Consider the following 23,328-nt stretch of genomic DNA (forward strand, 5'->3'; position numbering starts at 1 on the left):
GTCTTTTGAGGTGTAAGAAGAGAAAATATTTACCTACCTGAACAAGTTTTGGAATTGAACGTTTGACCACAGGAGCTCAACGGTTGTTGCTATGGCAGAACAAAAATGTGTGTCAGCTAAAATGGATGTAAAAAAGAGCAGGTCCGTGTGTGTTTACAGTAACCGATCATCATTGGGTGGACCACAGCGTGATATTGTCAAGATGCTGATTTATCGGATCGTCAGCAAATCATGCAGTTTACAAAAGTATCCAGTAGATGGAGCTGTTGACCGTAAACTGCTGAATATAGAGGAAGCTGCTAATAGTATATCTGCAAGAGAGTAGGATTAGTTTAATTAGTAGACTTATCACAACCGCACAGTAAATGTGGGGCTCCATTTTTGTTCTGTGGGATCGATCAGAGTGGTTAATCAATTCAGCTTTATTGTAAGGTCATTTTTAGATCACTAGGTATAAGATAAGACTGTGAAGTTGTATTATGGTTGAAGTCCTGCAACATTTGCTGGCCTTACGTTTTTAAGGTTCATGTGTTAGGGAACCATATATTTTAGTTCAGCGTATTGAACATCTTTTCATAACTCCATAAAGATTAACTGAATGTATTAATTAGATTAAGTTAAACTAATTGGCATCAAAAATGAAGTGTTAATCTGTGAAGTGAGTGTTCGATTCCTCATTCAGCAACAATTTAAATAATGTAGTTATATTTCAATAATACATATTTTATAACTAAACTACAAATGGTGATACAAAGTGATTTTAATGTACTTAAGTAAAACATCCTTAAGTTAAAAGGATATGACAAATAAGGATGTAAGAGGAAGTAAAAATGAAACTCAGTGATATGTCATAACATTAATGCAAAGACTTTGTGCACCCTCAATGATAGTGATCAAATCTTAAAGGAGATAAGAATTAATTGTAAAATATATTCTGTCCAAAATTCCTGCTGCTGAGATCTGAACAAAGGGAGCTGTGTTTAGAAAAAAAAACTTTATCTGGCCAGGAAGAGACAAATACATCCATGACCTTTTTTTTGCAAATGAAAGTAAAACCCTGGTTTTGGCCTCTGCTATCAGAAAGCATGGTTGCACAACTTTTGTCACTTGATATTTCTACTGTAGTGGTATGATTCGTAGTTACAAAAATAATTATTAAGATTAATTTACCAGAGAGAAGAGATGCAATAATGTACAAGTGAAAAAATAAACTGCGACAAATATTATAAATATCCTTAGAGTTAGAAAATAAAATTTAATCTATTGAGGGTAATAGAGTCATACATAGCAGATACAGGTCTGGAACAGACATTAAAATACTGCTCAGCTGAAAAGTTTTCTGCTTGTTTTCACAGCTGTTTGACAGCAAAACCTGACACAGATAGACTGAAAAGACTGCAAAGACAAATCACATCAAGTGATTAACAAGCAATTCATATATGTTTATGTATACAAAGCAGTATAAAACAAGTACAATAATGGACAGACAAGTCCAAAAAACAAGGGGTGTAAACATTTTGTGTATATGTGCTTTTCATGACGCCAGCGTCACCACAAATCGGATCAACCGGTAACTGCCGTCATCGAGGCAAGGTATAGAAATCAACATTACAAAAACAAAAAAAATCTACTTCGTCTGGTGTACTTGTACTGAGTATTGTATCCTAGAAACTCTACACCTGTATATTTCGACTAGCATACAAAGGAAAACTGCAGAACACAAAGTCTTTGTGGGCCTGTGCACTGAAACAATGCCACACAGTCTACTTAGGGCTTTTGTAACAGAGCACCATATTCATATTAGTGTGTTTCCTCAGCGTTGTTTTCAGTCATGATCTACCGTTTCCATTGGTCCCTTTATGTAGAGATGGTTGAAGTTACAAGTAGGCACAGTGGGTGTCAACAACACCTAATACAGAGATGAAACTGGGTACCTCCAGTCTTCCAATGGACAGAGCCAGCTCATGTAGCAGTTCTGAGGAAGCCCTACAACCTCAGGTCTTGGGCAGAGTCTTCAAAAGTCTCCAGGATGGAGCTCAAGTGCTTGTTTAGAAATGTATTGCCAGTTATGTTTTCATTTTCATGGCTGCCACAATGGTGCTAGGTTGTCTTCAGGGATTCTGTATCCCTGGTTTCCTGGTTTCACTTGGTTTCTGCAGACAACTGCTCAAGCAAGGGGTTGGCCTCACTCTCAGGTGTTTTGACACTGTCAGTCCTCACAATGCACGTGGGCCGGTGGAGATTGAGCATCACCATTAGTTGTTGCCTCTCCAGACGCAGCTCCTCGATCTGGGCCTTCAGCTCTGAGTTCACCATCTCCAGGCGCTCTGATTCCTGGACAAAGATGTTGAATCATTAGATACTTCTGAAGAAACAAATATTGTTAATACCTGGCAGTTTTTATCATTTCTGAAAAATGATCTGACTTTATGTTTTGCATGTGCATGTACTCATGCTTGTTTAAACCAGGCTTGTAGTAGCTTGGTTGTGTTGGCTCAAAGTTGGGTTGAATGGCTTAAACAAGTTGCTCAGGTTAACTAAAGTCAGGCTATTCTTAGCTACTCCCTTCAGCTGCACTGCTTCTGCTCAGTAGTATGCAGTGCCTTAGCATGAACTCACCCTTTGAAGGAAGTCAGTCCGTTCCTTCTTTTTGTTTCGACAACGTGCTGCTGCTACCTTGTTTTTCTCACGTCTCCGTTTCCTCCTTTCCTCATCTTCATCCATCTGCAAAAAGAATGTGTTGTTACTGTATATGTACATATATATCTCACAAGACTGCGTTTGATCTGACAGAATTCGCAAATTACTTTTATAAATTATACATACAACGAACACTAGTGATCCCCACCCCCCACAAAACAGTTGTGAAACATCTACAATTAATAATTTTTTCAAGCACTAAGGCATACTTACCATGCCAATGTCATAAGCTGTATTTATTAGCCACATATGTACATATACTTGTAATAATCAATTTACAAATGTAGTTAGAAATTTACAATTATAGGGTACCATGACCATCTCAGGCCAGTCCATTTTTTTAATCACAGTTTTTTATTCATCCCTTCCCACTTCTTTATTTTAATAAAATGTTTACTTCCTTGCTGACACAAAAACCATAAACTGCCTTGATAAGCTCAGTTTGAGACATCCTAACGCACACCCTACTTCCCATTTTCTCCTCTTTTCTCTTCCTCCTTACCTCTGTCTTGATGGCCAGAGGCCTCTTCCCCAGCCTCCCCAGGAAATGCAGTGGGGACAGCATGGTGCCAAACTGGCGGAAGTCAGCCAGCTTAAGTTGATCAGTGAGTGTGGTGGCCGATATGCCCGCCAGCGGGCCCAGGCTAGGCAGGGAGCCTGCTGCCAGTGAAGGGTCAGGTATCTGTCCCGGCATCATTTCCGACCCGGCCACCACCGCCGCTGTGAAAGAGACAGAAGCAGGGAGACAGAACGATTAGAAGGAGAGAATGAGGCCTAAAACAAATTTGGTGAATTTGAAAAGTCATTGCAGCAAGACCTTACAGTGGGAAGGATAGTCTAAACGCCCCTTTTTAATGTTCCCTTTTTTATTATTCTCTATCCTAAAATAATCCTATAAATCACACTTCTTTAATTTGTCATTTATACCAAAAAGTTATTTCACAGTTTGTTATACTTGAAATTTAGTGTGTTTACATTTTGTGTTAGATTTTGTATCTTTCTGTCATTTTGTCATGTAGAATTACTATATTTTCATACTTTGTGGCAGAAACATGAGCCATACATTCATACCCTTCTTCCATTATCATGCTGCTGCCCTGTGACAGTACCTTTCATCGTTATTATGATTTTATAGTACTGGCATTCCTCCACAAAAAGATTCATTTACTGTCGTCTCTCCTTGTCATCAAACATCTTTCTAAATACGGGTTTTCGTTTCCAAGAATGCATTCAGACGTTGACAGCTTTGACAGCTGTGTTATCTTCTTAGTCAGCAGTCGGTGAAAAAACAAACTTCTCACTGTCAGCAGCTACACACTCATCTCTGTAGCCTCAACTACATGCAAAGGGAAGCTGTGAACCCCTTTGGTCTGATCACATAAACTGAGAGCTATCTTCTACACTTTTATTTTTGATAATGTACCAAGTGGCTTTTGTCTCAAATGTCTCATTTGGTCCTGGTACAGAAAATTCAAAGCATATCAAAGCCACTCTTATCAAAACAGAGTGGGTAACATTCATGCATTCCTCCACCACCCTCTTCCAACAATTTTGTGTAGTTTAGAGGGTTGACCACAGCTTTTTTTTTAATGTAATCAAGGAGGAATGAGGAGCAGAGAAGGGACAAAGGAGAACTTGTGCAAGCCTAAAGGAAGTGGCTGGAGAGTTAAGATGTCTCTCTAATTGCTATAAGACCAAGAGTTGGAAAACGTCTGATGACCAAATATGTTACAGACAGTGTAACATGAGTTGACTCTAGCTTGCCCACCTCTAAAAAGATGCAGAGTAAGAGCAATAGATTTTTTTTGAAAGTCTGTTCATTAATTATGTAAAAAATTAATAATTATTTAGTAAGATAAATAATTTACCCATTTACATATATGTCCAATATGTAAATGGGTAAAGTATGAGTAAAAGGGGCAAACACTCAGCTGCTATTTTATATTATCTGCTGATGAAACAGAAACATATCAAGTTTGTTTTTGACAAAGCCCCTGCTTGACCGATACAACTGAACGACTGATACTTTAGTAACTTTGGCAGACTGAGAGAATGTCAGCTAGGATTACTGGCCAAACCCGAAGCTTTGAGGAGTTTTAAAAAGATTGATGATATCACTGTGACTTCTACATTAGCAGCTCAATTCACATTTGCCTTCTAACTATTCAGCCAAAGCGGAACCTCTACAGGTTGGGCACAAATGAACAAAGCCCCTCTCATATGGATCCAACAAAGACATGCATTGTGAAGTGCAGCCAAAAAAAAAAAAAAAAAAAAAAAAAAAAAAAACATGACTTTGCTGGTGGGTGACTAGCTGGCAGAGTGACTGTAATGCAACATATACCAAGTTTTGATTTCTTTGAATTTTTTTTTTTTTTTTTTTTTTTTTTTGCAGGGCTGAAGGCGTTGATCTAGTACAAAAGCCATAGAGGTAATGAAAAAAGTGGGGTTATGTAACTCTATTCTAATGTACTCCGCCCTGCTTATGGGCTGGTCTCAGTGTTTTTACAGTTGGAAAGGAGTTTTCTGTCATGCATGGCGGAGAGCAAATCAGCTTACTTTTAACAAGAAGTCACTTCTGAGTGGTAGTTGTGTTATTTCTCTGCTAACTGGTCTAGCCTCTGAGTAATGTATGTCCCACACAGCGTTTCAACTGTATCATCCATATTAAAACTACTAATTTACCAGCAGTAATTATGGTGCAAAACAGTCCAATTAAGTCCAAAGCAGTTGTACACAATCAGTTGTTCCTATGTGTGCTTGTTTTTTTTTTTTGTTTTTTTTGGAGGGGGGCAACATGTAGCATTCCTATAAATTCATTAGCTAAGACTTAAAATATTGCCATGCATTTAGAGGAGGATTAGGTACATCTACTGTCAAAAGTCTATTATTTAATCTCCATACCACCTTCAGTCTGCTTGATTTATTTGCTCCAAGGGCAAATTTGTGTGACGCTAGTGTCCAATGAGGCATTTCATTATTGAAATCCTTACTGCCCCCAACCCTCTCCCACGTTCGCCTCCCTCCCTCTCTCCCACTTTATGTATACTCCCATTTACACTGCACTTGGCAGCAGCCTGTTGTTTTTGCTGGAGAGGAAAAGAACAAGACAGCCCTGGTAAAAACCTCTCTCAGACAAAATTCCCTTTCTCTGGAACTCCCAGGGGAGGTGAAAGAATGAAAGGTGCCAAGGCCTTCTCATTCTTCACAGAGGCTGTCAAAGAACAAGGCAAGCCATATGGCAGCTAATCCAGGGGTGAATGAGAGCAATGATTATCAAAAAATAGCCTGGCAATAGTATAAACTGTAGGACTTTTAGAAGCTTACTAAACTAATGCATTTCAGATTAATCAGAGTTTAAGTTTCACATTGGATGTTGTGATTCTCCCTACCTTTGCACATCTGTATGTTTTACCACATCCAACTTTGAGCAAACATAAGCTAAACCTCATCCATCCATTATCTATACCTGCTTATTTAACCTATGTCACAGGGATCTGCTGGAGCCTATCCCAGCTCTCTTTGGGTGAAAGACAGGGGTACACCCTGGACAGGTCACCAGTCCATAACAGGGCCACATAGAGACACACAATCTCACACTCTCACACTCACTCCTTTGGGCAATTTAGAGTCACCAATTAACCTAACTTACATGTTTTTTGGACTGTGGGAGGAGACCGGAGTACCCGGAGAAAACCCACGCATACACGGGGAACTGAAACTCTGCACACAAAGGTCCTTGACGGGTCGACCTTCTTCCTGTGAAGAAATGGTGCTAACCACTCATCCACTGTACTGCCCCAAGCTAAACCTCAATATATGGCATGTGTGTGACAAAAAAGGATGGCATGTGTTTTTCTTTTATTGCTCATTACTGACCAATAACTACAATGGAATTTAAAAGATGCAATACAAACTAACTCCTGGGCCCAAAAAACAGCCACAGGAACTGAAGCAACCATTAGGAATGACTGAGCACATCACTTTCAGAGCCAAACTGGAGTCCAATATCTATGCCAGGTAGGACCAGTTTACAGACTTGGATTAGGCTCTGACATGGACAAACCAGATTTTTCAATAGAAATTGACACTGGAAAAAATAAGTAAATACGTGGGTAATTTTATTTTGTCTCATAGACTTCCCCATACACAGTACATTGTAATTGAACCCTGCTAAGTCAAGATAGTGTGAGGAAAGCCCCCATTCCTTACTATGGCTTGTTGAAACATGCAACTGAGGCAAGGGCTCAACAGACACATGCAGGTATATACTTTCAGTATATGAACTTAACATAACCTTCATATTTATCTGCATGTCATCTGATCACACAATTCAAATAACCAAGGTTTTGCCAGCAGCCGACATAAAGGTGACATTATGTCTGAAGCAACCTGCCTATCAATTATGAGACAAAAAAAATAGCTACATAGTTTCCATATAATTGATAGAACTGTTGTAAAATACAATGCATAACACAGTTCTGACAGGCCATGCTTTGAGTTAAATGGGATTTTTAAGTAGAGTAGAAGGTTTGTTGTATGTTTAATTTTTTCCATCTCTTTCAACCTGCCACACAAGTGTCTGAAAATCCCCCTTGCAAATTCAGCAACCCATCAAGCATATAGAGTTGAAACCTTTAAGAAGTCTGTGTTCTGTACAACACAGGGAAAGTTTGCTGATGCAGTCTTGCTGGGTGTAATTATACCCACCACGAGTCAAAGTGATTTTTACATTTTTCAAAAGACAAGATTTTTCTCTCTTTTTCCCCTCACAGAAGTAGCATGCAGCCTAAGTTTAGTGGTCAGTGTTTGATGATGCAACACGGTTACTGTGCTTTTGCAGCCAAGCAGAAAAGCCAGTGCCACTGCCTTTAGACCCACAGTAGCCTCAAACAAAGACACCTACACAGCCGAGCAGCAGAGTGGGCACTGCAGCCTCTCAGATTTAACTGAAAGGAGACGAGCTGCAGCCAAGGGCGGGGAGCGGAAATGTCATGTATATGTTATGAAATATAGGTCCATACTCAACACAGCTCACTTTAGCCCAGAATTAATCTAATGCATGTGAGCCGTTGCTAGCCGAAGGTCTGTGAAGAGAGTATCTGTGTGTGTGGGTGTGTGTGTGTATGTGTGTGTGAGAGAGAGAGTGTGTGAGTGAGGGAGGGGGAGTTTTCTAAAGGTAAATGTACAGGCAGGCAGTGGCTGATGTGTGTGTATATATATATATATATATATATATATATATATATATATATATATTTGCACATTGCACTAGTTTCTTACCTCAAATACTCTGTCTTAAGCTCAACCAAATGTGTCCATTTCCTGAGTTATTCCTGAGAGCAATTAGCAGTGCTGAGGAATTCAGGTCTCTACCAAATGCCAGAAGCACAACTTTAGGCCCTATTATCCTCATCCCCTATAGAGAAGGTGAAGGAGCTGGGTAGCACAGGTCACAGGGGGGTTTTCAGACTCATTAGTTTTATATACTATTGCTTTTTAAAAAGGAGCCCACAAACAGCTAACATCTAGCAGTCAAGTCATTTGGTGACTGAAAGCAGAAGTTAAAAGTATTTGCTAGGTAATTTATCTTTGAGATTTGTAGAAGTTACATTTTTGTGCTGCCAGACTTCTAAACTTTAATCACTGAATCACATGCACATTTTCCAAAATGCCATTTGACCTCTTGCATACTTTGTTAGTCTTAATTTTGCACTAAGGCAGTGCACAGTCCACACACCAATGTCTTGTAAATTTCTATAGCTCTAACTCTGCATAAGTGCTGAAAAAGAACGAGTGCAGAGGCTCCGGCCAAGACACACACACTCAATCTCTGGCCAAGGTCTCAGCGATCATCATTACCGTCTGCACTCAGTCAGCCTCTGTGTTGAGTTACAGCCTTTCACAATCCTCTGAGGAAACCAGGGAATTTGGCATCGACTTCGCTCGAGGACAGGACAATCCAAATATACAGTATCAACAAGCCTGCAACCCCTCATTATATTTTCCTTGGAGGGACAAGACAAGACACAGGCACGGGAAGAGAGGAGACACCATAATAATGGCTGTTGTTCTGATCACGCTGTGGTCATCTCTGCCCATTAAACTCAAGGGTGATCATGTGTAGGAGTGGAAGTGATTATCACAACATTAAAAAGCTCTCTTTTCTTTTCAACTTTCATTTCTCTTTTGGCTATTTTTGTGGGCTAAACAGCTGCCATAGGTAAAAACAAAGTTTCATAATTGCTCTTCTGAAGATGACTAAACTTTCCCAAAGCAATTCAACACAATTATGAACATGTAACCTTGCTATATTGTTAATGACAATGAGACTCTCAGCTGCAGCAGTAATAAGCAAGCTTAATTTTTCCTCACAATTACAGTTTGGAAGTATTAGGATTGAGCAGCTGGAGTGAAGTGCATGCAGAGCTTGTCTTTTGTTCACAATGAAATTACACAAGAGCAAAAAAGTTTAACTAATTCATTTTATTGTTGCCAAAGAATGAGGAGATTTTCAAGCAAATCCAAACAAAGCACATGCAGATATGCACAAAGCATGAAGACTGTGGCTGCCTTCATTCAAACATTAATATATGGTCATTGGCTTAATTCCTGCTTGGCCTTCCCTAATGCCATCCAAACAGTCACACAACTATATTCTGAATCTAGGTGGTCCTGGTTGAATTATTATATTTTTACGATTCTTCTCCACATTGTAAGTCAGGATTAGACTTTGCACGACACAGAGCTTTGGCTTGGCTCAGACATGGATTACATGGATCACAATGCAAAATGCAGACAAAAGTCATTTCAAATGTATGGAGTTCACGTCTATGACAAATCCAAGGCAAGTTACAGCAATCCCTGACATTAGCCAACCTAGTCCAGAAAATCAAATTTAATGCTGCCTGTTGAAGCAATCACCATTATTATGTAACATGTGTCTGTCACTTTAATGCTGCTTCATACTTTGTCCTCTGATATTTCTTCATCAGCCCCATGTCGAGCAGATGCTTTCTCTCATTTAACAAACCACAGTGTCTGCACTGTACTATGTGTTCAGGTCCATTTGTTGCTCTACAAGGCTGTGAGAAAAGATCAATGTTCAGATGGACATTTAATGACATTTAAGACATCCTGCATACAGAAAACTGGCTTCAAGTCCAAAAAAGGTAGTAAATCTGGAAATCATAGCTGTGTAAAGGCCTTTTTAAAATGCACTTTTACTGTATTCTTTTACAAAAACATTGACTTTAGTATGTCTTCTCTGTTACACCTTTGGACATTTGGTTGTTTGTGTCCACATTTTACTCTTGATACATTGTTTTTACAAACAATGTGGAAAGGCTTATAGGAACTACAATGTCACACTGATAATGTGATACCCTCAGCAGTGAATAGCTACTCCCTCAGCATTGGTATTAGTATCACTGAACCTGGCTGATGCATATTTGGCTCGCTTGCCTGCAATGCGTCTGCTGTTTATTCAGTGTACTAGGGTGCACTAGCAATTCCAGCTTTCCAGAGATGCACTGGAAGGCATTTTTACTTAAAATAAACCCTCTGCGCCCACGTCCAGCCTCTTAGCCCTGTCGGCCCTGCGCTGCTCGTTGGCTCGCCAGCCCTTCCCCATTAATCCACTGCAATGTTCCATTTATGCAGAAACCATCCTGAGGATGTGCCTGGGCAGGCGCTGGGGCATTTAAACCCACTGCAACACACACTTGTTTACTTAGACACACGCAAAACACACATCAAGACACAAAAGAAATTCACATATAAAGAACACACAAATAGTTTCCCCTACATACCACTGTACCAGCTGGAAAGCATGCATTCACACTATAGGAAAACACTGACCCTTTGAACCCTATGAACTTGCAAGTCACAAACCCCTACCACCCCAGATCTAGCCCTACCAATCATATTTCCCATTCCATGGCTGGCCTTTAACCTTCAGGCCAACAAGGGCAGATGACTAAAGCTATCCTGACCTAGGTAGAATTACTGTTACACAGTAAAGTGTAAATCTTTTAAAAGACCCTGACGTACACAAGAAGATATTTACTGGCTCATCACAACAGCACATGGGAAACAAACTATTGCTGTGGTGATGGAGGATGAGTGTAATACCAGAGTCTATTTATCTGGTAGTATACAAATTCAGTTGTGAGGGCTGCACGCACACACACACACACACACACACACTTTCCTCATCCAGTAACCAAGAAAACCTGTTAAACATACTGAGTATGTGTGCTATGATGGGCCAACACAAAGATTACAAATATAAGCCAATCTGGGCGCACATTTTGGCAGTACTCACGCAGCCAAATAAACTTCACACTTCATTTCCATCACTTATGTTTCAAGGTGAACTAACTGTTCCGAGAAAAGTTGTTTTTCATGCAGCAGAACAGAATACTCAAAAAGCACCTCTAATTGACTAAATCTGTTATAAATACACAAATACTTACTCAGAGAAAACTTTTCAGTCGTCTTCTGTCAATGATGCAACTGTGTTTGGACGCTGTAGGAAGGTAATAAGATGTTTTACTGTTCATAGTAGCAGTATCAGTACCATGAGAGCTGAAGTGATTCATTGACAGAAAATCAATCATCAGTTTCTGAAATTCCATGAATTAATTGAGCAAATAACAGTACAAAAGTACCAAGGACTTTCTGGTACCTGCTTCTCAACTTTGACATCTTTATTCAACTTTTATGATGCTCAGTTTATATAACTTACTGCACAATGTTTCATGCTAATCAATTCTTTCATAAAAAGTAACAAATCAATACATTTAATTAATACTAAAAAACATTTGAAGCCGTCGACATCATTGTTATTGCTCAGTTCGTACAGAAACTCCATTGTATCTTGCAGTCATTTTGCTAATCCATTATTCGCAGCTTATTATATCGCATCCAGAGTGTTGACTTTAGAGATCTTGGCTGAGGTGGATGAACTGAATGAACTAGCCGATTATGTTACAGCAGTGTAGAAAAAAACGGCATGGGTGTAGTTTAATTCAGTTTTTTAAGAGTGAAAATATAAAATGCAGACTCCGTGCATTTTGGTGCACCACACCACTTTTGCTAACATCCACAGTTACTACGTGTTCGCGTGTAAAGCGTTGCCGTTACATAACTGTCTTCACAGGGCTAACCCACACTTCTCCTGTTTAGTAAAACTGAAGTTAACACTCCCGAGATGAAAATACACCCTCTGACACAAGCTGGTGTGTAGCTAATTCAGCTAGGGGGTCTGTAAACAACGAGCTGTAAAGTTAAAGCGACAGTTGCTACAAACAGTTGTAACAACAACGTACGTAACGTCAATGTTAACGTCAACGTCAACGGCTGTGGTAAAATCACGGAAAACTTTAAAAGTAATAAAACCTCAGGCTGTTTGCAGCAATTACGTGTAATTACATCGTCCTATGGTGACATTAACTAACACAAGTAACTCAACAAACACAATTCATTGTATTCAGCCGCTGCAACGTGGTGAGAAAAATGCAACAAAAAAAATGTGCAAATGTGAAAAGCCTGTGCCAAAATTAAGCTAACCACTAGCACAAAAACAAAGAGAGGAGAAAACAATAGTAACATAGCTCAACGGTTCACACACAGACGTACCTATTTTGCGTCCAAAATCCGCAGTAATAATGAGACGGTGCGGGACTCGGGAGTCGGATGTAGGCTTTGGGGACTAGCTGAAGTCGTTGCATCAGCCCCGTTTAAGTACTGATCTGGTCTGTGAACGCTGAGGAATGCGGAACTGCTGGCCCAGACGTAAGAGGAGCTCTGGAGACGGAGCTTAGTTAGCCCCGCCCCTAGCAACCACAAAACATACACAGAGCCGAGGAAAGTGTGATACACATGGGGAAACACATGCCCACAAACATAAACGAGCCAATAAATAAATTCAAGGCTATAAACACACATACTCTTGTCTTAACAGCAGGTGTTTTATTAGTTCATGGAGCTCTCGCTAACAGTGAACTCCTTTATGAGCCTGTAATCAAATATAGTAAGTGGTCAGATCAGACAGAGAAATGTATTATAAAAGCATTAACATAAGCAGGTGCAAGACAGTTGTTATATTTTATAACACTGCTTGTCGTTCTTTTTGGTTTGTGACCTCTTGAACAAATCAGTCTGTATTTGAGACCACTACATTGTCCAACCATTGTGCATTTTGGCATCACTGTTGACATGAAAGTTAGTTTTAAGCTAACTTTGGAACCATACACTAAATGGCAATATTTCCGTTTAATAAAGTACAGGTTCACTTACAAAAATGCATTTAGAAAAAAAATTAGAGCATTTTGCCAGAGAGAAACAAAAAATAATGAAAACTCAGGAGGAGGAAAGCATAATGTTACTATCTGTGTTTCTCTTTCTTATACCTTTAATCTTTTAGTAATCCCTGAGGGGGTTAAAAACCTCTCATGTGGAGGATTCATGCTAGGGCATGTTACTGTGTCACATGATATTTGTCTTCTTTATTAGAGTTAAATTGAATTAGGCTTAAATTAAGTTTAAATTACATTTAAATCTTATAGACTACTTTTGAGTTTTGAAGCAAGAGGAAGGATGTGTCTCAGTGCCTGATTTCTTTCATATCATGTTTACCATGTTGATTGACTGAAAACCTAAGAATAAGCATATTATCAGTTGAACTAATAAGGCCCCATTGTTGCAACAGATTGCTCCTCTCATATCAAACCACTGTTTGAACTAGACGACTTAATAATGAAATAAAACTTCTTGCCAAACACAGCAAACAAGAACCAACCACCAAGTAAACTGGGAATGATATACTGAGAATGTTTAAGTGACAGTATGTCCTTAGTTCTGTTGTCACTTAGCCTTGTCATCATTTAATGACCCTGTTGTTACAACTATTACTGTTTTGACATATTTTATTGCTTGTATTTCACCTCGTTTATCATTCTGGCCCTCAAAGTTGCCCTCAGATTTCTCCCAGGAATGTTTACTTATAATACTGAAAAAGACAGCCAGCATTGCTCTGTTCAGGCAATTTCACATAAAGCTATACAATCTTATTAGTTTACCATGTAGAGGATTTTTGATGCACAAGAAAATCAGAAAATCCTGCAAGGTATTTTCACATGTACCTTTATCTCCTAATTAAAACCCTATTTTATATTTTTTGAGCTCTCCTTTATGATGATGTAACTTGATACGTAACATGCCAAAACACACATCTACAAATCATGTTGGAGTATTTCTGATGGTAGTTTCCAGAAAGTTCCAGAAAAAAAACTCTAAATGATCTAATCTAAAAGTTTCTTCCTGCTGCTTCCCTCTAGTGTGGACAGCTCTTACTACATCCCACCACACTGTTCTTATAAAACTCAAATGAGTCTGTTTGGTTTTCTTATAGAGTCATGCAGTTATATTCTTAAATGGCTGAAAACAATCAAAATGTGACGTTTAATTGCTTTTGACTCTGTGTCTCACTTTCAGTTTGTGTTTTGAGGTTGTGAATGACTAGAATACATATATATTAAATTATCTACATATATCTACATTACCTGTCGATCAATAAATATCAATACCAAAGTCCCAAATAAGCTGCAACAAAATATCCCCAAAAAATATGAATTCTGGTTATTATTGTCATATTGCAATAAAATAGTTTGTGTTAGTATCAATTTAATCAAGTACACCTTTAATGAAACAACGTTTTTCCATGTGCGCCTTTTAACATATCACAGATCTTTATCATTATCAAGACTCAGTTAAGTTTTACACATTGCTATCTCAACTCCCCCATTTAGAACAAGCAGCAGAGTTATTAAAGGCTCACCAAAATGCCCTACTATGTTCCTTTTTTTAGATTCTAATTTGGTTCTTCTGTGATTTATGCCTCACATCTGAGGGGAGGTTTGGGGAGACTGTGCGTCACTGTCGCTCTTAACATAGATGGCAAATTTTAGGGGAGGCATTTGGCAATAATAAAACAGAACTAAACCAACCAGCAGACAGGAAGGTCCTGGGCATCCATGATTAAGACAAAGTAGATGTTTCCCCTTTGCAGGTATAGACTTTTAGCTAAACTCTTTTGTCCCTGCAGGAAAACATCCAACAATGCCACTCAGTACATCAGTGCACACAGTGCAGGCCCATTTGGCACATTAGGCCTTTAGGAGGGAATTGTCATTATGTCACGATAATAATACTTGTGAAAAATATACCAGTGTGGAAATGCAGACCAAGCATGCAAAGCATGTTAATTTGTTTAACACTGATGTCGCATCCACTTTTTTAAAGATGATCTTTAAATAAACACGTTATGAACATGTTACAGTACCCATAAATGACTAACCACTGGTGTTTCAGAAAAGGGGATTTGTATGTTAGAACACATAGGTCCTTTGCCCTTATAGTTATGGAATAGAATAATATTTCAACATACATTATATCCCAATATTTTTTGTAATAATCTTGCAAAGAGTAGTTTCATTAAAACATATTTTTGGGTACTTCTTAACAGCTGGCCTAATGGTGGAGGGAGTGCAGTTTGAGGTTTTGCAGCTTTGCCAAACTCATGCAGAGTTCCGGCTGTGTGAGCTTCAGAAATTAAGTAAAAACAATATAAAGTTCTGTTTTTATGTCTTTTCAATAACTCATTATAAAGACATTTACATGTGTATATGCTAACATTTGATGCTAACACATTGCATTTGTTTCCTTCTCAAGCAAGATGTAAACAGTATTGTCATAATTTCTTGTTTTCGACAGAAGACCACACTGATTAAAATCTGTAGGTTAAAAGTTTTGTTGTAACTTTATCCAGCATTACATCGTTGGGAAATACCCAGAAAACCAGACACCCCCAGACACAATCCTGACTCATCATCGACCACACTGCGACAAACATTATTTTTATCATCGCTCCATTTAATTTCCTTCCTTCCATTTTTCTTCTTTCCAAATCATCTCAGACAATTGCTTGTTGATACACATCTAGCAATGTGTAAAAATGCACATTCAAGTGAACTTATTTAAACTATCATAGATGTATTTCCCATTTTGGGAAACCAATTTGGAAATGTTGTATTAGTACAGAATGGTACTTCTTCTTATATGACTACAAGGCTTTGTGAGTAAATGGAAATTCTTATTTTTGTTAATGTTTATTCAGTGAATCCCAGACTCCTCAGTGATGTATTGTCATTTTCTTAATTTTTGCAGGTCTAGGAATTAGTCAATGCATAGATACCAATACACTGAAATAATAAGAAGAAATAAAGTACTGCACATTATGAATACAATCAGTATCTGAAACATATATGTTCCTTCTCAATCATTTACTGTAGATGATACAATACATGTCCTCTTTAAAGGATTGAATTGCACTGACTTTAAACCATCCTCTTGATTTTCATCACCCTCTCACAATAGTCTGTCAGCTATCATGCCAGTAACTCTTCCCCCCCACTGATCTTGTTTCCATTTGAGTAATAGCTTCCAGTGTTACTGTATTAGCAATGTGAGACATGGATTCACCATTTGATGTTCATCCATAGTATCATGTAGGATCAGTCTATAAAAAGCACATTGTTCCGCACAAAGAAATTAAGTCTTTGTAGTTGTATACATGCTACTTTACTGGAAAATCCAATAAGTCATTTCAAAATAAAGTACCCAATCAGTACAGGATCTTTTTCCTTGAAAGGTGCCATCTCCAACTGGAACCAGACAGCATGGTTTAAGTTAATGTGCATAACAGCACCATCTCTAGTACTGATACAAGGTTGTTCTCCCATAGGATTATTCATGTCAGGTGACCCAGCTTTCCTAAATCTGTATGACATTGATTTATCCATGTAAATATAGCACTTCCTTGGGAATATTACAGCAAGCAGGAAACAGTAGTCAGGAGGTGTATGAGTTTAAAATAACAGAGGTGGAAACAGTGAGCACATAACAACTAATAGAAAGATCGAGATCTCTAGCCAGGCAATGTGAGACATATTACAGGGTTTTGATGTTGTTGAGAGTAATCTCATTCCCAAATCTTTTTTTAGTGATCAGTGATGCCATCTTTCAAACTTCCTCCAAGTTTTGGATTTTATTAAATACTCAGCTCAAGTCAGTGTTTTACAAAGTGAAAATGGAAAATGTAGGCACATAAATACATGTTGAATTATATATGGCCTCTAAAGGCCTCGCACGCGCATATGGGTGTTTTTGCTCAGTTTGAAGTTGGGCATCCTGTGTTTTATGTAAAGTTACTGAACTATGACATAATATTAAAGATAAATGTGAAAGTTGTCCTGTCCTTACATCTGCAACCAAAGTAACAGGACAGTGAGGGAGCTGTCAGTCATGCAGTCTGAAAATAACAACATGGTCTGAGAGGAGCATTATCAAGTCAAATTAATTTAACACCTCTGTGGGATGTGTAGAGTGTTTACATTTGAGGTGCTTTTGTGAAGTTGTTTAGTGAAGCTCCACTGCATTTCAAAGTGAAATATTGTGTTTTTTATTTGAATACATGGAAGATGTAAACCACATTTGCTAGTTACTTTGCAAGTTACCAGTTTATAAAATTATTACATTCTATTTTATTTGGTACTTCTGTGTTTTATACTTCTCATCTCATATACTCATCTGGCTTGATGATTGGTTGTGAGCTGGTGTCACAATGTGATATTTTTGCAGTTCTGACATTTTGCATTTGTTTTACACTGACAAGGCTGTGGAGGTGAGAAGCATCACACTGCAGGACAGGCAGAGTATGAAGGAACAAGTGGAGTGGACAGAGGATGAGTCAGAAGACATTAGCTCTGACAGACCCATCCATCATCACTCTAAAATAGCCAGGCATTGAGACATCACGCACACACGGTTGATTAAAAACAATGTTGAAGTAGTGAGAGGAAATAGCAGGACAAAGGACCCTTGTCCTTATAGTGTCTGGAATTTAAAATTTTATTTTTATTTGTATGTTGCATACCATTTTAATAGCATTATAAGTAGGCTTGGATGTTTGGCATAACATTTCTTGAATAAAACACATACAGCCTCTCAGCCAGAATCGTTTGGTATTGCTTTGTAACATGACTATTATAATTGTGCAGACGGAAACAGCCACAGAGAAAGAGTATATGAGCTATAGGTTCATCATCTTCTCATATTACTGAGAATGTCAGACAATCTGAACCTATAAAGAGGCTCTTATATGTCATTTCAAGCAGCAATTTTCAACATTTAGGCAATTTAAACTAAAAAGGGAGTATTTACAATTTTAAGATGCTTGTACAATGTTTCTCAAGAAATAACTTTTGAAATGTCAAAATTTAATCTAGGCTTGTTATTTAACATTATTTTCTGTATGAAGACATGTCAGTGAATGTGTGTGTGTGTGTAAAAGTAAAAAATAAAATAAATATAATCAGAAAAATATTTACAAATATAAACATTTACAGTTATTGCGCTGGGCACCAAGTATTACACCTAGGGTGTGTTTGCTGATCTGTGTCCAGGCAAACATGATTAACTTATCATAAGTGAAATGCCATGGAGAAAGAAACGGTTCTGGTGTCTACTTGTTTTTCATACCATGTTCTGTAGCACCATCAGAGAGAAGTTCAAACAGTTTGGGCCCAGGATGGGAAGGGTCTGCAGGAATGTACTCTGTCCTCCTCTTGACCCAATAGGTGTGCAGGTTCTCAGAAATATACTACTTTTAAGTTTCAACAGACTAGTTAAATATTTGTAAATTAATTCCTAATTATTTTCAACTTTGAGTTGAAATACAATAATACAGTAAACCTAGAAAACCATGTAAGATAACTTTTCTGCTTTGTTTTTTGCATAAGGCTTAATGACAACCAAAATCTGCCGATCCTCCTAATAGCTAATATAGATGCATATGATTGTTGATTTATGTACGCGCGGTCGTGATATTGTGCAATACCATCATATAGTCTGAGTAGAAGCTGTGATTTGAAGAGCTTGTCACTGGTCGCTGTGTAGCTCCCCCTCCTGATGACAAGAAAGACTGCACTTGTCACATGGCTGCTCAGGCATGGGATTAATAAAATGTCATGCTTTGGGCTGAATGCGGTCACATTAAGTGCATCATCTCCGGTATTACTGCTGCAGGCGGTGAAATATTACATTAAAGTCATTAAAGACAGACACCAAACAGGCTTTGATTAAACAGCCAATTTTATGCTCCGAGAAAGCCTATGGTACAGTTAAATTAATTATCAGACCGATTAGCTGCATGTAAATGATGCAGGCTCTGTTACTGACGTGAAACTTTTCCTCTGTTTACAAGCAAAACCTCTCCTGCTCGTCCCTGCTTCGACCTTTTCCGGTAATACGCTCCTCTCCCGTGCCGAAATATGACACCCGTCACCATGGAAACAAAACAGCTGCAATTACCCAAATATGGTCAAGGGAAGTGAAACGATACGGCAGTCGCGTGTTGACGTCAGGCAGAGCACGCACTGCGCTGCTGTGGAATCGGATTCCCTTGACCGTGAAAACAGCAGAGCCAAGAACGAGCTATGAATAAATAATTAACCTGCTGCTTCTGCTGCTCCCACTCAAGTTGAGCACGATTCGGTCCACGCTGGTTGTGTTTTATGTAATTCTGAATCCAAAAATAGGCACACAGACTGGTGCAAAGCTGAAAATAGGAATATTTTTGAGATACGTCGTTCATTCTTGACTCTCAACTCTTAAAGCAGATGTCATATAATCGGCAGGTGGAGACTGAACTGATGAGATTTCTGCTTTTGAAAGCTTATCATCCATATTGTCCTAGTTAAAGGTTCAACGTTCATTCTCGACCTTTTAAAAAAACGCAGTTGAGACATCAAACTCACTTTTAAGTTGTATTTAGTAGCTGTTTTTTTTTAGCTTTTGTTCATATTAATATGACATTTATTAGCATAGCAAGAGACTAAGTTTGGCACAGTTAGGCATAAAACATGTAGATAAAAAAAAAAACAGTTCTGCTCTGGAGCTTTCATCATCACACCATCTTCATCACCAACAACAGATAATAATTTGCATTTGTCTTATTTTATTTCCAGCACTATACAATACTTTGCATCTGTTCATTTTGATAAGTAAAAAAATAAACTATGTCATAAAATACATTTTCATAAAATACATGACATGATTTTTTTTGTTTGTTTGTTTCATGGAAAACCTGAAAGAAAAAGTCAAGTCTGGTCAAGGGACACCTTACAACAAGATACACCTATATGCTACACTAGTAACCCTGCTATTTTCACTTACAACATTACTATGTCAACAGGATTACAAATACCTTAGGGAACTGAACCTGATCTAGTTTCACATCACATTTAGGGATTTTACAAACACAAGATACCACTTCTCCTTGAATTATGGATTACTTGCATGCATTTTTTTGATACCATCTCCAGGAGAATTGCACTAGCAAAATGGAAGATGTCAACCCTGTTACAGTCACGGAAAACATGTCAGGTCCACAATCTTTGATGTCTAGGTTTACACAAGATCAAAATTCACACTACAAAATATTATGTGAGAGATCATAGTTCGCTGGCTGGTTAGAATGGAGTTACAGTAACATTGCATAACTTGTTTGCATTCACAAAGCCAGAAGTGTTGGAGAGTTAAGACTATCTTTCATTAACTCAGATGCACTGAGGCTGCCTTTAAGGCTTTCACAGCCCTCAGCTAAAGAATCAATTTCAGAGTAATTAAAGGAAAACACGGTGCGGTAATTGCTACAAGTAGGACTGGAAGACATGTCTGGTGTGCTCAACGATTCAAGGTCATTCGCCACAGACTTGTACAGGGTTTCCCAGTCTGAGAGACAGAAAGGCCCGTTCAAGTCTATGTCAGGGACGGATGCAGGCATCTCAGAAGTCACTGCCATCTCTAGGCTGGGCACCAAATCATCCAGGTCATCACCTTTTAAGTCCTCCAGAGCCTCTTCTTCTGCACTGGAACACAGAAAGATGTTGGAGTTCCCCAAAATGGCTGCAGCAGGAATGCAAGGGACACTGTCCATTTCTTGACCACTAGCTGCTTCTCCAATTGTTGTGTTGCTCTCTGGGGTTTTTCCATTCTCTAAGATAGACAGCAGCTGTGGGGAAGCCAGTGGATCCTGCAGCACTGTGCTAATATCATCATCATTTTCTTCTTGATCATCATCATCTGCAGGGAGTTTGCAGGATGGTTTGTGGGATGCTAAGACCTGCTCCAGTCTCTCCTTCTCCTCCAGCAGGTCGGCTATCTCCGTCTGGAGGGCAGACTTCTCTTCTTCAAGTGTGTCAGTTTCCTGAGATGAGGAGGAATAAAATCAGTAAAAAGACTTGGGATGGGGGGAGCATGAAGACAGTCATCCCTGCTGTGCTCCTTTAATAACTAGTGACATGACACACAACATTTTATTATACCCTCCGCTTTGGAGCAGTGCATGTGTGGAGTCAGTGTTCTCTAAGTCGTTTCATAAAATAGGATACTTACAGCTTGGAGAGTGTCTATGAGCTCTCTCCGTCTGTTGCGACACTTTGCTGCAGCAATTTTGTTTCTTTCCCTTCGGATCCTCCTCTTTTCCTCCTCTTCTTTGGAAGGCTGGAATCAATCAGAAATTTTCCGTTTAAAATGCACATCCCGCTAAGTCTTGCTACATCAGCATCTGGCTCTTTAACACCATTTCGCTTGCCAAAAAAGGAAAAAAATGTGTTGCAGTGTATGCTGGGAATAGTGATCTGGACGGTGCAGGCTCTTGCAGTTCAACCGTTAAAATGCTGCACCACTGGCACGGTCTAGCCAGGCACGTGAACGCGCATTTTAATAGCCTACAATCTCCAATCCCATTCATAAGCAGTGCTGTGCACGTTGCTCTAAATGTGATTACTTGCTGCACCAATAATACACAATCCCATTATTTAGGTGCTGCTCTCTGCAGTAATGTATTGAACCTACGTGCTACTTCAGTTTTTTTCTTTAACATTAGAAACAATTGCATGCTCTTTCACATCTGTTTAAAATATCGCGATACCTCGATTATCACATGAACCTCTATATATTTAGGCTGTTCCTGGACTTTTAATTCACAGGATACCATTGCTTAAATGACAGCTTTTATAATTGATTGATAGGCTTCTTGTTATAGTAGCCTATCAATGTCAGCATATCAATATACTGATATTTAATTAACCCCTCCCCAATTTCGCATACCTGCTCTCTCTGCCCTTTCCTGTTGGAGGACTTCGCCTTGTTTGCACCTGCAGTGGAAGACGAGTGGGTCGAGCCGTGAGCTTTGGTCTTGGCACGGCTGGACGACGGAGAGACAGACGTGATGACTGTCGGCTGTACCATCCACCTCAGATCCGGTGAGGTTGAAATTACAGTTACACTCGGAACAAAAGAGTCTACTGCACTGGTCCCAATATCCTGGAAAACACACATCACAGAGACATGCATATGCACACAGTCAAACACGAATTAACTTGATAAATGAGCATCCTCGCTCATTGCTGACCTTTAGGTGTGCGTAAATGGTACATCAATCACTTGACTGGGATTCGGGGATGCCAGAGACGACAGAGCTGTCTATGGAACCATCAAAATCAGCAACATATCCCGTCATTAAATCCTTATCATTGATTTTCATCACCATCAATTTAAAATGAAAGGTCACAGCCAACACATAATTGTATAAAGTAAATTACAAACAGTTCTCCTGAAATATATTACTGCGCTGTCTTAGCGGATTTCCTACTGATACATGGAGACTGTGGATATGTGTTTGAATATAATCTTTTGCAGCATGGGGCAGTAATCCTATTAAAGAAAAGGCTGTCTATGAAATTGACTTGAATATATGTGAAAATTTTGAGGAATGCAACCCAGGCTATATTATTCTTATGCACCAATTATCCTGCAAGATTTCATTTTGTGAAGATGAATTTTTTGGATGAGCAAGATCTGCTTCTACCTTGGCGCTGTCCACTGATGATGAAAGCGAGTCAGGAGGATGCAGGCTGCACCCAGGGGTGTCCCCGCCAGGCGATGCTGTGCTACAGCTGGACGATGAGTCGAACTCAGTGCTGGAATCTGGATGCATGTTCTCATTTAAAATCACTGCATAAAAAGACAGAATAGTCTATCTATTCTAAAGAAAAAAAGCTGTCATCTAAATGCCTACTTATATTCCATTTGCCAGGTTCATAAATGGTAACTGTGCAGATAGTGGAGAGGCCCGCCTTTTATAGTGAGCTGGAATTTTATGAATGAAATCTGTGTGGTGAGACCGAACCATTTCACATAGATAGAGGAGAGGGAAAAAAGCAAACAGATCTTTTCCAGTTTAACCAATGAATCCGTGAAATGTATGAACAGCAACTATGAGCAGCCTTAATTTTTTTTACTTGTTTTATTTACTCAAGTATCAAAAAATAGCGAGCATATATAAAGTGACACCCCCGCCTGCACGAGGTGTCCCTCGCCATGAATGAACTACGTCATATCATATATGCAGCATCTGCATCATATACATTATCTTCCCTTTATGTCCTTATATGTTCACGAGACGTATCTGAACGTATAGGCCCCTTCATGTCAACAGAA

The 23,328-nt window shown here is 38.9% G+C and overlaps 2 protein-coding genes across 2 annotated transcripts; both read right to left on the reverse strand.

Moving 5' to 3' along the window:
* Positions 1 to 1,232: 1,232 nt before the first annotated feature.
* On the reverse strand, positions 1,233 to 12,479 carry jdp2b (Jun dimerization protein 2b). Its single transcript, XM_026318548.1, has 5 exons — positions 12,343 to 12,479; positions 11,178 to 11,230; positions 3,203 to 3,420; positions 2,620 to 2,724; positions 1,233 to 2,334 (listed from the first exon to the last, which is right to left on the reverse strand). The coding sequence occupies exons 3-5, from the start codon at positions 3,395 to 3,397 to the stop codon at positions 2,143 to 2,145; spliced, it is 492 nt and encodes a 163-aa protein (XP_026174333.1). The 5' UTR covers positions 3,398 to 3,420; positions 11,178 to 11,230; positions 12,343 to 12,479; the 3' UTR covers positions 1,233 to 2,142.
* A 7,367-nt stretch (positions 12,480 to 19,846) lies between these two features.
* LOC113137506 (proto-oncogene c-Fos-like) lies at positions 19,847 to 22,825 on the reverse strand. Its single transcript, XM_026319222.1, has 4 exons — positions 22,697 to 22,825; positions 21,937 to 22,152; positions 21,220 to 21,327; positions 19,847 to 21,031 (listed from the first exon to the last, which is right to left on the reverse strand). The coding sequence occupies exons 1-4, from the start codon at positions 22,823 to 22,825 to the stop codon at positions 20,336 to 20,338; spliced, it is 1,149 nt and encodes a 382-aa protein (XP_026175007.1). The 3' UTR covers positions 19,847 to 20,335.
* Positions 22,826 to 23,328: the final 503 nt, after the last annotated feature.

Source organism: Mastacembelus armatus, chromosome 24, assembly GCF_900324485.2.
Source record: "Mastacembelus armatus chromosome 24, fMasArm1.2, whole genome shotgun sequence".
Taxonomy (NCBI): domain Eukaryota; kingdom Metazoa; phylum Chordata; class Actinopteri; order Synbranchiformes; family Mastacembelidae; genus Mastacembelus; species Mastacembelus armatus.